Source organism: Canis aureus, unplaced genomic scaffold (genome assembly GCF_053574225.1).
Source record: "Canis aureus isolate CA01 unplaced genomic scaffold, VMU_Caureus_v.1.0 NW_027326476.1_RagTag, whole genome shotgun sequence".
In the NCBI taxonomy this organism is placed as follows: domain Eukaryota; kingdom Metazoa; phylum Chordata; class Mammalia; order Carnivora; family Canidae; genus Canis; species Canis aureus.
Window position 1 is genome coordinate 322,816 of NW_027554417.1, and position 16,727 is coordinate 339,542.

Consider the following 16,727-nt stretch of genomic DNA (forward strand, 5'->3'; position numbering starts at 1 on the left):
CCAGTTTTGGTCATTTAGGTTTTCCAGAAATGCATCCATTTCTTCTAGGTTGCCTAATTTATTGGTGTATAGCTGCTCATACTGTGTTTTTTAAATCATTTGTGTTTCCCTGGTGTTGGTAGTGATCTCTCCTTTCTCATTCATGATTTTATTAATTGTCTTTTGTTTTATTTTTAATAAGGGTGGCTAATGGTTTATCTGTCTTATTAATTCTTTCAAAGAACCAACTCCTGGTTTCGCCTATCTGTTCTACAGTTTTTCTGGCCTCTGTTTCATTGAGTCCTGCTCAAATCTTTATTATCTCTCTTCTTCTGCTTGGTGTAGGTTTTATTTGCTATTCTTTCTCCAGTTCCTGTAGGTGGGAAGGTAGCTTGTGTATTTGGGTTTTTCCAATTTTTTGAAGGATGCTTATATTGCAACATATTTCCCTCTTAGGATTACTTTTGCTGGATTACTTTTGCTGTATCCCAAAGATTTTGAACAATTGTATCTTCATTTTCATTAGTTTCCATGAATCTTTGTAATTCTTCTCTAATTTCCTGGTTGACCCTTTCATCTTTTCGTAGGATGCTCGTTAACCTCCACATACTTGAGTTTCTTCCGGAGTTCTTCTTGTGACTGAGTTCTAGTTTCAGAGCATTGTGCTCTGCAAATATGTAGGGGACAACCCCAGTCTTTTGGTATTGGTTGAGACCTGATTTGTGACCCAGTGTGTGGTCTGTTCTGGAGAAAGTTTCATGTGCACTTGAGAAGAATGTATATTCATTTGCATTTGGATGGTAAGTTCTGTATATATCTGTGAAATCTATCTGGTCCAGCATATCTTTTAAAGCCCTTAAAGCCCTTGTTTCTTTGATGATGATGTTCTTAGAATATCTGTCATTTGCAGAAAGTGCCATGTTGATATCTCTTACTATTTAGTGTATTATTATCTAAGTATGTAGTTTTTGGTTATTACTTGATTAATGTACTTGTTAGCTCCCACAGTAGGGGCATAACTCTTCATGACTGTTAGGTCTTCCTTTGGATAGACTCTTTAAATATGAAACGGTGTCCCTCTTCATCTCTTACTACAGGCTTTGGGATAAACTTTAATTTATTTGATATAAGGATTGCTACCCCGGCTTTCTTCTGAGGATCATTTGAATGTTGCATGGTTCTCCAACCTTTCATTTTCAGGCTGGAGGTGTCCTTAGGTCTCAAGTGAGTCTCTTGTAGACTGCAAATAGATGGGTCTTCTTGCTTTTTTCCATTCTGAAACCCTGCATCCTTTGATGGGATCATTTAGCCCATTCACCTTAAGAGCAACTACTGAAAGATAAGAATTTAGTTTCATCATAATACCTATTCCATTCCTGTTTTTGTGGATTATTTCTTTGGGCTTTCTCTTTCTTTTACAGGGTTCCCCTTAATATTTCTTGCAGAGCTGGTTCAGTGGTCACATAATCTTTCAGTTTTTGCCTATCTTAGAATTCTTTCTCTCTCCTTCTATTCTGAATGAGAGCCTTGCTGGATAACATATTCTTGGTTGCATGGTCTTCTCATTTAGTACCCTGTGTATATCTTGCCAGCCCTTTCCTTTCCTTCCAAGTCTCTTTGGAGTGGTATGCTGTGAATCTAATATTTATTGCCATATAACTTAGAATTCTCTTGTCTATTGCTGATTTAAGGATTTTCTCTCTATCTTTGGAATTTGCAAGTTTCACTATTAAATGTCAGGGTGTTGAAAGTTTTTTATTGATTTTGGGGGGAACCTCCCTCTCTCCTGGATCTGAATGCCTGTTTCTCTCCCAAATTAGGGAAGTTCTCAGCTATGATTTATTCAAATATGCTTTCTGGCCCTCTGTCCCTGTTGGTGCTCTCTAGAACCCCAATTATATGTATTGTATATTTTTCCTAATGAGGCTGTCATTTATTTTCCTTACACTTTCCTCATGGTCTTTCACTTGTTTTTCTCTTTTTTCCTCAGCTTCCTTCCTTGCCACCAGCTTGTGTTCTATGTCTCTCACTCTTTTTTCCACCTCATTAACCCTCGTCGTTTGGACCTCCAGTTTGGATTGCATCTCATTTCATTGATTTTTAATTTTGCTGATTAGATCCAAGTTCTGCAGTCATGGAGTCTCTTGAATCCTTTATGCTTTTTTCAAGAACTACGAGTAGTTTATAATTGTGCATCTGAATTGGCTTTCTGACTTCGAATTGTAATCCAAACTCTGTAACTCTGTGGCAGATTCTCCCGTGGTGAATTATTCTTTGTAGTCATTTTTCCAGTGCAGAGTGGCTGTATGAGTGGATTGAGTCAAGAATATCAACCACGACCTACGTTCACCATAGATTATTATTTCGAGTTCAGAGACCAGAAATTGAAATCAAGTTCTTGGTCAAGAACTTGCTCTTCCCATCTCTTCTTCCAGCTGGTCATCTGGGGGAGATGCCTGCTGTGCTGATTCTCAGGTGTGTGCACCTGGAGGAGCTGCCCCACCCCCTGCCAGGTGCAGGGCTCAGTGGGAGCTGTTTACCCTGTGAGACCTCTGTTCCCTGGCAGTGCTTTCCCCCCAGGCACGAGGAAAACAACAAGGGAGGTGGCCAGAATTCCAGCTCTGGAGTCAGCTCCCTGCACTAACTGCCGCAGTCTCCCAGTCTTCCTGGGATTCTTCCTGGGATGGCGTGGGTGCAATGATCTCACAGCCTGCAGGGGCCAGGTTTCAGGAAAGTCCTCACTGTCCTGTGCCCTCCCTGCTTTCGCCTGTCCCAGGGGAGTGCAGGATCGTGGTGCTTTGGGATCCGGGGCCCTGTGCTGCTGGGATCGTGGTCCCAGTGGCAGGGCTCCTGAAAACGCAGCAGGGCACAGACACCTCCGTCTGGAGCTGCCCTCCTAATCCACTGGCTTCTCCCAAATGCCCCGCTGGCCAAACACTCCAGCCCATTACCGAGATTTGTCCACAGTTTATGGTGCACTTTCCCAGAATGAACCATCACGGAGCCCCTTCTCTCATTGTGACTCAGAAAACTGGAGGCTTCACTGGTCCTCTTGCCATTCTGCCCAATTTCCGTGCTAAGCACTTTTCCTTCTGGGAAGAATCAGGGGTGGAATTTTAAACTTCCTGCTTCTCCAAGGCTGGGCTTTCCTGTCTTGGAGGCTTTTGTTGCCTGGCTTTAGCCTGACTCTTCACACATACCACCCCCCCCCAACTTGATCATTTTTTCTTTTATTATTTTCCACCTTCTACCTTGCTAGAAGGGAAAACCCTTCTCTTTGTAGCATTCAGGCTATTCTCTCTTTAAATTTCACGTCGAGTTCATAGGTGTTCAGGATGATTGGAAAGTTATCTAGGTAAGTTGGTTGGGCCAGGTGAGTTGAGGACCCCTACTCCTCTGCCATCTTGCCTCTATCTCAATTTTTTTTTTAATTTTTATTTATTTATGATAGTCACAGAGAGAGAGAGAGAGAGAGAGAGAGACAGAGGCAGAGACACAGGCAGAGGGAGAAGCAGGCTCCATGCACCGGGAGCCCGATGTGGGACTCGATCCCGGGTCTCCAGGATCGCGCCCTGGGCCAAAGGCAGGCGCTAAACTGCTGCGCCACCCAGGGATCCCCTATCTCAAATTTTTTATTCCTGAAAATGACTACTGTTCCCAGTCTTTTGGCATGTCTTTTTTTTTTTTTTTTTTTTTTTTTTTTTTTTTTTTTTTTTGCCCCAAACCATTACTTCTGTTTAGGCTGGAAGAGCTTATTTATTTATCTTTGAATGTTCTGGGGAACTTTCTGATAGAGTCCTGGGTTAGTTACTCTGGGAGACTTGAATTGAGTCCAGACAAATACAGTTTCTTGGGAACCAGATATTCAATTGGAACCATAAACAGTGATGCACAAGATTTCTTTTTGACAGGAAATTGGATAGAATATAGTAAGGTAAGATACTGCATACTTAAATTTATGTTGCCTTTATACTGGTTAATCAGTTGGTTTATGAGAACCTTCGAATATCTCTCAGAATTTTGGTAAGGTATAATTCTGATACTTCTGTAAGGTTTCTCAGTGTATATTTCAGGGAGCTGGGCTCTCAGAGTTCCCGATCTATAGTATTCCTCAATGTCACCTATAATTGTTTTAAAATATTTTACAGAATGTGGAACTGCTTTCACTAATAAACTTCAAGGAATGTTTAAAGACATGGAGCTTTCCAAAGATACCATGATTCAGTTAAAACAGGTATTTAATTAATTTCATTTTGAATGCAGGGTATATCTTTAGTGAGTAATTTATCATTAATTTATCAAGTTGTTTTTAGTAATGAATTTCTATTACAGAGTTATAACCATGTAGGGGTTTTTAAATTCTTATTTGATTGCATTCTTTTATTCTTACAGTATATGCAGAACCAAAATATACCAGGAAACATTGAATTGACTGTGAATATTCTGACGACGAGTTTTTGGCCGACCTATATCCCTAAGGAGATCCATTTACCCCCAGAGGTAAGAAATTCGTTGTTTATGACTATAAATATATCCCGTAGCAGATAAGTTTTAATGTAACCTTTTAAGTTTCTGTGCCATTTTTTATGTTAATATAAGTATCACTTTAATGTTGCCCATTTTGAAAGGTATTTTTTCAGGTTTTAGGATGGAGATTTAATCTGGCAACCAGATTAAACAGTTCAGTATTCAAGAAATTTAATAGTCTAGTTTGTTGTTATTATGTAGTCAGATGAGATTCTAAATCTATCATCCTGGCTTCCTTCTGCTTTCAGGCTGTGCTTTTTACTGGTATTGGCTTCTATTTTCTTTACAGTGTTTTAATATAACTATTTATTCATGTATCATGTAAATATATGATGGAAAAAGGATTCAGCACATCATTGTTCTACTCATTCCATTTAGTAATCATGGAAATTCGTGTCCATGTACCACCAATTTTCAGCATGCAGCTTTGGTTTTAGCTTTCTCTTCTCTGCTAAATCAATTACCCATCATCTTTTTAATGGTCCCCTTTTATTAATGTTGGCAACTCAGTTGCTATTATCTTTACTTTCTTTCTACATGGATTTATTTTTCATAATTATATTACCATGTTTGTCATTTTCCGTAAGAGCATATGTAAGCTATTGAACACATATAAACTAGAAGAAAATAACAATGGTTTGTTTTCTACTTTCAGAGCTCTCATTTTTCTCACTCAGTCCTTTCCCTAAAAGTCTCTTACATAGTCCTGTGTGAGGTGGTGATATACAATTTTAAATATAATACTCTAGGGCTGCCACTGGTACGATAGCTAGCATAAGTTTCAATACTGATGCTTTACTTCTTTCCTCCAGATGGAAAGACTTCAGGAAAATTTCAAAAATTTCTACTTAAGCAAACACAGTGGCCGGAAACTTCAGTGGCAGTCAACTCTTGGACACTGTGTTCTTAAAGCTGAATTTAAAAAGGTAAGCAAGTGATTTTTAAGGATAGCATTTTACTTTTAAATAATAGTTTTATCTTCATAAAGAATATTTTAATACATATTTTTCTTATGAAGGAAGTTCATTTATTTAATGATGAAGTGTTTGAACTTTGAATATGCTGATGCATGTATCATTTCTGTAGAAATCAGTTATTTTTTTATAATAAATTTATTTTTTATTGGTGTTCAATTTGCCAACATGCAGAATAACACCCAGTGATCATCCCGTCAAGTGCCCCCTTCAGTGCCCGTCACCCATTCACCCCCACCCCCCGCCCTTCTCCCTTTCCACCACCCCTAGTTCGTTTCCCAGAGTTAGGAGTCTCTATGTTCTGTCTCCCTTCCTGATATTTCCCATGCACTTCTTCTCCCTTCCCTTATATTCCCTTTCATTATTATTTATATTCCCCAAATGAATGAGAACATATAATGTTTGTCCTTCTCCGATTGACTTACTTCACTCAGCATAGTACCCTCCAGTTCCATCCACGTTGAAGCAAATGGTGGGTATTTGTCCTTTCTAATGGCTGAGTAATATTCTATTGTATACATAAACCACATCTTCTTTATCCATTCATCTTTTGATGGACACCGAGGCTCCTTCAACAGTTTGGCTATTGTGGACATTGCTGCTAGAAACATCGGGGTGCAGGTGTCCTGGCGTTTCATTGCATCTGTATCTTTGGGGTAAAGATTGCTGGTCATAGGGCAGGTCAATTTTTAACTCTTTGAGGAACCTCCACACAGTTTTCCAGAGTGGCTGCACCATTTCACACTCCCACCAACAGTGCAGGAGGGCTCCCCTTTCTCCACATCCTCTCCAACATTGGCTGTTTCTTGCCTTGTTAATTTTCCCCATCCTCACTGGTGTGAGGTCAAATCTCATGGTGGTTTTGATTTGTATTTCCCTGTTGGCAAGTGATGCCAAATCAGTTTTTAAAACATTACTTATTTAAACATTACTTTTAAAACATTAATTTTAATTTCCTTTTTGTCCACTCTTGGATTTCTGTGATATTAAACCACACTCTTTGCTCTCTGATCGTTCAAAATCACTATCAGTAATTATTAGAGCCCTGGCCATTTACCACTGTGACCTCACAAGCCTGATGGAAGCTTGCACTTAATCAGCACAGTGTGAAATTTATTCTGACATAGTTGGGTGGAGTGTTTTATTGAAACTATTAGGATTAAAGGAAAAAAATAAGACCAGCACCAAAGCTCCTTGGATTGTGTAGCACATTAACTTTTTGATGCAATGAAAAAAATGAAGGAAAGAAGAAAAATGTTGACTGAGCTCTCAGAGATCAGTTCTTGATGCCTGGGACTTAGGAATTGATTTGGGACAAAATAGGCAATTAATTGCCTTGTGTGTTTAATGCCATTCATTGCCTGAACTTCTGAGATAATGACACAGCAATTAGCTGGCTCTCTTTTCTTATCAGTACTTTTAACTCTTGCCCCGGTGGTAGGTTGAAGATTGGGTCCCCAAGATAATATCTTATTATTCTCTGGAACTGTAACATTTCTTTATATGAAAAGAAGAAAAAGGTCTTTGCAGATGTGATGAAAGACCTTGAGGTAAAGTCTTAATCCGTAATCCAGAAAGTCCTCCTGGATTATCTGAATGGGCCCTAAATGCCATACCAAAGGTTACATACAAACTCACACACCATTCTCCCTCACCCCCTTCCCAAGACACACACACATGCATGTGCACGCGCGCGCACACACACACACACACACACACACACAAACGGAGAGAAAGAGACAGAGAGAGGAATGGTATTGTGAAAATGGCTGGAGGATACTGTAAACTCCCTGAAGAGAGTATAACCCTGCCACACATTGATTCTTACCCAGTGATACTCATGTGAATTCCGGACCTTCAGAACTGTGATAGAATATATACTTGTTTCACTTTGCGCCACTGTTTGCGGTAAGTCTTATAGCAGCCACAAGAAGTTTATATATCCTCCAGAGCACTTCACTGTGTGACACTTTATTCTTTTCATAGAAGCCCCAGGCATTGACAATCCATAGATAAATATCTCCAACATGTTTCTCTCTACCTTCAAAGAAGACTGAATCTATTCCTTAAGTGTATAAATTGAGTATGGTGGCTCAGTGATCAAAGTATTAAGAGATGATGAGAGATTTTGTCTTTAATTCTGTCTCTGCCAGTTTGGGAAAGGCCATGCTGAAAAGCAATAACTCACATTTGATTTGAACCTAGGAAAATGTAAACCATGTTTACATTTCAGGAGTGATAATAGTTAGACCCTTAAGGGTCTCAGGGTAATATAAGATACACTTGATTTCCCAAGGTAAAGTTGGACCTAGATGATGTAAATTCTCAGGTTACATCTGAATATTTAATATTATTGAAAGAACTTACACAAGAGGATGAATAATTACAACTAATTTTTATATGATATGTATGAATGCATTATTATGCTTGCTCTTACATACATATGGGAAACTCAATGTATACCTGATAACAAGTAAAATAGTACAGAAATGTGATTAAAAATGACAAACTTAATCATACTTCTTTCACTTCAGGAAGCCTGAAAAGATAAAGAATTTGCCTCCAACCATTTTGTCTTCTATCATGCTGCAAACATACAATACAATTCGTTTTACTGATTTTTACTAATTTCACTAATATTAGAGATTTCTAATGTGCAATTTTCACTTCATTTTACTCTTCTGGATTCATCATGAGCATCTATATTAATTAATAAATGAAAAGTCAAATTTTAATTGCTTTCTATGGTGAATCTTCTTAACAGTTCAAAGTCCTTCACTTAGGAAAGAAAACACCGCTAATTATTAGTGACACTAACATTTGTAATACAATTGGAAAAGGGAATCAAGAAAGACTGTGATATTTTCCTGAATTATTCTATATGCTGATAATACCAGATTGAGTTAGATAGGACCAGTCTTCTTGCTGGTTGGACTCTCATTATTTGAGAAATTATAATATTTTCATAACTCCTTTTTTCATTAAAATGATTTGAAATTAAACTATATATGCATTCTCTTCAATCCAGCAGTGTAAGATTTAATGAAAAATTGAACAGAAGTCACAAAGTCTCCCTTGATCAGCACCTCCCACCAAACTGATACATTTATTATGCTTGACAATGTTCCATTGGCACATAATCATCTTCCAAAGTCTTTATATTGTATTAGTGTTCAAGGTTGATATGTTGCAGCTTACGGGTTTGGAAAGTGTATTATGACACATATTAGCACACTGAATAATTTCAGGCTGTAAAAATCCTGCATCCCACCTGAATGTGACACGTATTTTCTTTAAAGATTTTATTTATTTATTCATGAGAGACACAGAGAGCGAGGCAGAGACACAGGCAGAGGGAGAAGCAGGCTCCATGCAGGGAGCCTGATGTGGGACTCAATCCCAGAACTCCAAGATCATGCCCTGGGCCGAAGGCAGGCGCTCAACCACTGAGCCACCCAGGGATTTCGTGACATCTATTTTAAATTAAAAATTCTGCAAGTACATATTTTCAGAAGTGTTACTTGTTTCCCAGTAAAAATTTTAAGACCTTTCTTTGTTGTGTTTTTTTTTTTTTTTTTTTTTGGTTTTGTTATTCAGCAAATTATACACAATGGATTCTTTATTAGGGAAATACCTTCCATTATTGTGGAGCATTTTTCATCATATCGTAATGATGTTAAAAAAAAAAAAACCAGCTCTGCTTAATTACTTTGTAAATTCACATCATAACCAAATTTGAGAACTATATTACAGATAATTTAATTATTTTCAGGTGTATTCATGCACAGACACGTACTTTTTCAAAATTTCATCCCCGAATGAACAAAGGTTGGGATAAAAGGGAACTAGTGCAGTATTTGCTGGAATTAATAATTAGTATCTCACTCCCTGGAAGCTATTTACCTGCATTCAGGATAATATGAATAACTATAGGTATTAAAAAGTTATGACTATATTCTGCCTTTTTTTAATACATTGAAAGGAAATAACACCTGTTGAAAACTAGATGATGCATATGTACCTGGGGAAAACCAATAAAAGCACAGAAAAAAAACCATACAAAAACAGAAATGTAATATTTAGCTGTGAATGCAAATTATGAAGTCATAATCAGTTATAATCTTGATAATGTAATCACCATATATGTTACTTTCCAGCCATAAATATGTTTATTCATTTTCAGTACATAGTTATTTAGCTGTATAACTTTTCATTTCGAATTAAATCATTTTTATTGAGAGTGGTCTCCAAATTGTGTAAGATTCCGATGCCACAAAAGCTGGATCTACTCCTGTTAATGGACCAAAGTCTAAACTTCATAGGAAGACATTTAGAGGACAGGCTTTAAGTGGAGAATGGGGAAGAACAGGGAAGACTGAGGTAATTGATAAGTAGATGGCTTGAAGTTGGAGGAATGGAGCTGAGTTTGAAACAGGAAAAAAAATAAAATTGGTGGGAAAAATGGAGAAAATAAAAATATGTAAGCCTGCAGCTGAAACCATTTAGTTAAGATTAAATTCTAACCTCTGCTGTTCAGCTAAATGTTGGCTGTATGCTTCTCATTTGTGGCCTTCATTATGTTGAGGTATGTTATTTTGTAACCACTTGTTTGAGAGTTTTTGTCATGAATTCACGTGAATTATTTTCAAGTGCTTTTTCTGCAACTATTGAGATGATCATGTGATTTGTATCTTTCATTCTGTTAGTGTAATATATCACATAGCTTTGCATATGTTGACTCACCTTTGTATCATGGGGATGAATCCCATTGGGTCATGGTAGAAGATCTTTTTAAGGTTCTGTTAAATTCACTTACCCAGTATTTGAGAATTTTTGCACATGTATTCAAGGTATCTTGCTGTTTTCTTATAGTGTCTTTATCTGCCTTATTATGAGTGTAATAATGTTCACCTACTGAAATGAACCTGGTACTGTTTCCTCATCTTATTTATTTATTTTTATTTTTATTTTTTTAAGATTTTATTAATTTATTCAGAGAGACACAGAGAGAGAATGAGAGGCAGAGACACAGGCAGAGGGAGAAGCAGGCTTCATGCAGAGAGCCCGACGTGGGACTTGATCCAGGGTCTCCAGGATCACGCCCTGGGCTGCAGGCAGTGCTAAACCGCTGCGCCACCAGGGCTGCCCTCATCTTAGTTATTTATAAGAGTTTGAGAAGAGTTGGTATTATTTTTTAAGTAGTTTACCCCTTATGAAGTTAGGGTCTGTATTTTTCTTTGTAGAAGGATTTTGATTTACCTGTTCGATCTCTTTACTACGAATTGCTGTGTTCAAGTTTTTTATTTTTTTATGTTTCTGTGATGGTAAGTTATGTATTTTTAGAAATTCAGTTATTTTTTCTAGGTCATCTAATGTTTTGGTGTATTATTGTATATAGTAGTCTTCCGAATCTTTGAATTTCTGTGGTTTCTGTGGTAGTGTCTTGTCTTTATAATTTTTTGTCATTTCTCTTGATGAGTCTGTGTAAAGTTTTGCAAATTTCTTCTTTTCAAAGAGCCAACTTTTAGTGTTGTTAATGTTTTTTTTTTTTTCTGTTCTCTTTCATGTATTTCTGCTCTGATACCAGGTCTCTCCTCCTACTAATTTGGACTTAGTTTGTTTTTGCTTTTCTAGTTCCTACTTGATATAAATTAGGTGAATTTGAGGTAATACAATAAATGTAGATATTTATTGCTGTAAAAATAATCCCTTTAACCACTGCTTTTGCTACAACTCATCAGTTTCATTTCCCTTATCATTTGTCTCAAGTAAGTATATTTATAAGATCTTTGAACCATTATTGTGTCGTGTAGCTTCCATATATTTGCAAGTTTTCCTTTTGTTACTGATTTCTGATTTCTTACTATTGTGGTCAGAAAATAGACCTGATAGAATTTCTATCTTCCTGCTTTTTAAAATTATTTAAATGGCATATATTATCTGTCCCCAAAAAAGGCTCTATTTGTCCTTGAGTCTACAGTATTTTTCAGCATTCCCTACTAATTGATTTTGCATCTGGATGAACGGTCTGTTCGTGAGAATAGTGTATGGAAAGTCCTTAACTGTTAACTTGTCACTTTTTAATTTATTTCTCCTTTTAGTTCTATTACTATTGCTTTATATATTAAGTGCCCCAATGTTGACAGCATATATATTTATGTATTTAAAGTTTCTGTCAAATACATATGTTGACAGCATATGTATTTAAAATTTCTGTGTTCTTTTTGGATTGCCCTTTCATTATATAATCACCTTTCTTTGTCCATTCTTGGCCTTATCTGTATTTTGTCTAATTTCTGTTAATTATTAATTAATTGGCTATTAATATAAACTAGGCAAAATCTTTTCACCTCTTCCTGTACATTCTGTGAAAGCTAAAATGCAGTTTTTGATATGCACCATATCATTGGATCTTATTTTTTCTTTTCTTTTTTTTTTATTACTGTATAGGTTGCTCTCTCCTGGCTTGCAAAGTTTTGGTGAGAATTCTGCTCATATTCTTGTAGTCTCACTTTTGTATATGATGAGCGAATTTTCTTTTGTTGCTTTCAAAACTCTTTTGGTTTACACATTTGATAATTTCATTGTAATGAGTTTACTCCTTAAAAGTTTAACCTATTTGGAGTCTCTTGGGGCTCATGAGTCTGGACATACATTTCTTTTGTCTAGTTTAGGAAGTTTTCAGTCCTTATTACTTTAAATATATCTTCTGTCACATTGTCTTTCTCCTCTTTTTCTAGGATTCTCATAACCCCAGAAGTTCACTGAATTTTATTCTGCATAATGAGATAGCTATTGAATAAGCTCTAAACTGAATTCACTCACTCTGTTCTTCCACTGTAGAATTTTTATCTTTAGTCATTTCTGTATCTTTGTTGAAATTATTTTCATGCATTGTTTTCTTAAATTCCCCTTAGTTGTCTTTCATTATTTGTAGTTCACTAAATTTTGTTAAGAGGATTGTTCTGAATTATTTGTCAGAATTCATATTCATTTTTTGACATCAGTTTTGGTGCTTTGTTAGTATACTTTGACCGTGTACTGTTCACGTGAATCTTTGATTCCTTGAGTTATCTGTATATTTGAGTACGCAGTTCTTTCTAAAGCCTTTACAGGTTTGTTTTGGCAGAAAAACACCTTCACTAAGGCAGCTCAGTTAGGGATATTAAATAGGCCAGATGTTAGCACTCATGAGCAGATGGGAATTAGTTTTGAGATATTAGTTGGGCACTTATGCTCTCAGACTGATGGGAATATATATTAGCATAGTATAATGTAAAACATGAGATCGTATGGCATTTGATTTTCTGTTACTTATTTCACTTAGCCTCATGCCTTCCGTCCATCATCGTCAGAAAGGGTAGAATTTTATTTTCTTATTGATAAATACACATTGTATCTATGTATAATTAATGTATATAAAAACTGTATACCTACATAAACCTATCTAATCTGTGTATCTATTTAATCTAATCTGTCTCATTTTCTTACACATTTTTCTATTCATATATACTTAAGTTGTTTCCATGTCATGGCTGTTGTAAATAGTGCTGCAAAGAACATGAGGGTGCACAGATTTCTTTTACATAGTGATTTCCTTTCTTTCAAATAGAAACCCAGAAGTGGAATTGTTGGATTATATAATATATTGTTCTAGGGACTCCGAGATGGCTCAGTGGTTGAGCTTCAGCCTTCAGCTAAGGGTGTGATCCTGGAATCCTGGGATCGGGTCCCACATTGGGTTCCCTGCATGGAGCCTGCATCTCTCTCTACCTGTGTTTCTACCTCTTTCTCTGTCTCTCATGAATAAATAAATAAAATCTTAAAAAAAAAAAATATATATATATATATAATGATGATTCTATTGTTATTTTTATGATGAACTTCCATTTTGGTTTGTTTACAGTTTCCCTAGTGATTATTGTTTTTGAACATGTTTTCATGTAGTTTTCAGCCATTTGCGTATCTTTTTTGGAAAAACTGATTATTGACACCCTTTGCCTGTTTTTAATGAGCTTTTATTTTGGCTTTTCTTAAATTGAGTAGTATAAATATTTTATGTATTTGGATATTACCCTTTGTCAGATAAATGGTTTGCAAATAAGTCCTTCCATTCTGTAGGATGCCGTTCATTTTGTTAAATTGAACAATGAATAAATTTATTTCCTTTCCTTTGCAGAAAATTGCTGTTACGACAGTCCCATTTGCTTACTTGCTGTTGTTTTGTTTTTGTTGTTGTTGCTGCTGCTACTGTTGGTATCATATCCAAAAAGTTGTCAAGACCAGTGTCAAAGGGGTTTTTCTTCCCCCCATGCTCAAAGGTTTAACATTAAGTATTTAATTGATTTCAGTTAAATGTTTAGAAGGAGTACAACGTAATTTTCATAATTACTATCAGTGAATGGTAACTGAAAGAAGCAATTGGGAAATTATTTAGCCAGAGTTATATTAATGTGAATAAGTGACGAATAGATAATTAACGCATATTTTCCTGTTATTTTTTAAAATATATCTAGTGTGTTCTGAGGTTTGAGATGGAAAGTGTGTTTTATTTATTTGTGGAAACAGTAAATTCTATTATTTTCTAGTTAATATTCACCTACTTTTAGCTCTACTTTGCTTCCACAGGACTTATTTTTCAATTTAATACTTTAATACAACAAATGTAGACCATCTTATGTAACTAAAGTCCTACCTGAGTCATCAATAACATGTTATTGTTCTATAAATTAATACAATATTGCTTCTAATAGGGCAAAAAAGAACTTCAGGTGACTCTTTTCCAAACATTGGTGCTGTTGATTTTTAATGAAGGAGATCATTTCAGCTTAGAAGAAATTAAGATGGCTACTGGATTAGGTAAGTTTTTTTTTTTTTTTAATTTTAAAACCTTATTTAAAAAAAAATTTTTGTATATATTTTTTATTGGAGTTCGATTTCCCAACATATAACACCCAGTGCTCATCCTGTCAAGTGCCCCCCTCAGTGCCCATCACCCAGTCACCCTAACCCCCCGCCCACCTCCCTTTCCACCACCCTTGTTCATTTCCCAGAGAGGTGTTGCTCATGTTCTGTCACTGTCACTGATATTTTCCACTCTCCTTTCCCTTTAATTCCCTTTCACTATTATTTATATTCCCCAGATGAATGAGACCATATGATGTTTGTTCTTCTCCGATTGACTTATTCACTTAGCGTAATACCCTCTGGTTCTAACCATGTTGAAGCAAATGGTGGGTATCTATTTCTAATGGCTAGGTAATATTCCATTGTATACATATACATATACCACATTTTCTTTATCCATTCATCTTTCGACGGACACTGAGGCTCCTTCCACAGTTTGGCTACCACCACACCAGTGAGAATGGTGAAAATTAACAAGACAGGAAAGAAATGTTGGAGAGGATGTGGAGAAAGGGGAACCCTCTTGCACTGTTGGTGTGAGTGTCAACTGGTTTAGACACTCTGGAAAACTGTGTGGAGGTTCCTCAAAGAGTTAAAAATAGAACTACCCTATGACCCAGCAATTACACTGCTGGGGATTTACCCCAAAGATGCAGTGAAACGGCAGGACAGCTGCACCCCAATGTTTGTAACAGCAATGTCCATATGGACTAAGTAACTTTTGATTATATTCATTAAGTGTGTGATATAAAAAATTCTAAACATTTTTTTTCTCATTCAGAGGATAGAGAACTAAGAAGAACTCTTCAGTCATTAGCTTGTGGCAGAGCTAGAGTTCTCATCAAAAACCCCAAGGGCAAGGACGTGGAAGATGGTGACAGATTTTTTTGTAATGAGGAATTCAAACACAAACTCTTCAAGATAAAGATCAATCAAATCCAAGAGAAAGAAACAGTATTTTTTTCCTCTTAATCTTAATGTCTCTTTTAAATTTTCTGAGACCTTTCATAAGTCTTTTGCTTTTGGATCAGCAGTAACTCTAACAGCACATTTTTTTTATTGTGGTAAAAACATGTAAAATTTGCCATCATTACCGTTTTGAAGTGTAAATAGAATGTAGTGTTAATACATCTACACTATGGTGCATTGTGTCCAGAACTTCTTCATTTTAAATAACAAAAAAAACCCTGTCTTCTTTAACAATACTCCTCTTTTCTTCTTAACCCCAGCCTTGGTAAACAATAGCTTTACTTACTTTTTTATTTTCTATGAATGTGACTAATTTTGGTAACTTGTATAAGTAGGGGACCACACAGACTGTGTCTTTTTGTGACTGGCCTAATTCGCTTAGCATAATGTCCTAAAATTTCATACATGGAATATGTGATAGCATGTAACAAGATTTATTCCTATTTACATCAAATAAATGTTCCAGGGATCCCTGGGTGGCGCAGCGGGTTAGCGCCTGCCTTTGGCCCAGGGCGCGATTCTGGAGACCCGGGATGGAATCCCACGTCGGGCTCCCGGTGCATGGAGCTTGCTTCTCCCTCTGCCTGTGTCTCTGCCTCTCTCTCTCTGTGTGTGTGACTATCATAAATAAATAAAAATTAAAAAAAATGTTCCATTTTATTAATATGTCACATTCTGTTTATCCATCTACTTTCATGATCCTTTGAATACTGTTGCTGTGAATGTGAGTGTACAGTGTATACAACTATCTTTAGAGATAACTATCTGAAAACTATCTTTTTGAGACTCTCCTTTCAATTCTTTGTCCATAGGATCCGACACAACTGGATCCTACATTGGATCTATTCTCATTTATTTTGAGGAACCACTATACTATTTTCCATAGGACTTGCAAGCTTTACAAAAGATTACCACCAGTGCACAAGGGTTTTAGTTTCTCTATATATTTTGCAAGACTTATTTTCTGCATTTATTATTATTATTATTACAGACTTTCTACTAGGAAGAAGTGATATCTCATGATCATTTTGATTTGCACTCTGTAGATTGATAATATTGACCACATTTAACTGTATGTTAAATATTGACATTTAACTGTATGTTAAATTTAAACTTTAAAAAAAGTGGTATTATCACAGTACAGTGCAGTATTGGTTTCGGGAATAGAGCTGATTCATCCCGTACATACAACACACAATATTCACAAGCACCCTCTTCTTCTTCTTTAGTGTTTTTAAAGATTTTATTTAATTGAGAAAGAGAAACAGAGACTATACCCACACCACGCAGGGGAGAGGCAGAGGGACAAGTAGACTGCCCACTGATTAGGGGGTGCTCAATGAGGGCTCACTCCCAGGACCCTGAGATCAT

At 36.3% G+C, this 16,727-nt stretch overlaps 1 protein-coding gene across 6 annotated transcripts in view; it reads left to right on the forward strand.

Moving 5' to 3' along the window:
- Positions 1 to 15,531, forward strand: part of LOC144309531 (cullin-4B-like) — a 72,865-nt gene extending 57,334 nt beyond the window's left edge. For 5 of the 6 annotated variants that reach the window (XM_077890613.1, XM_077890615.1, XM_077890618.1 and 2 more), the window contains 5 exons: positions 4,128 to 4,213; positions 4,372 to 4,479; positions 5,319 to 5,432; positions 14,234 to 14,339; positions 15,169 to 15,531. In XM_077890613.1, coding sequence (XP_077746739.1) covers positions 4,128 to 4,213; positions 4,372 to 4,479; positions 5,319 to 5,432; positions 14,234 to 14,339; positions 15,169 to 15,359 — 605 coding nt within the window. In that variant the 3' untranslated portion in view covers positions 15,360 to 15,531. Of the gene's footprint in view, positions 1 to 4,127; positions 4,214 to 4,371; positions 4,480 to 5,318; positions 5,433 to 6,921; positions 7,018 to 14,233; positions 14,340 to 15,168 lie in introns of those variants that run through there. The other variant, XM_077890617.1, reaches the window with a different exon arrangement.
- Positions 15,532 to 16,727: the final 1,196 nt, after the last annotated feature.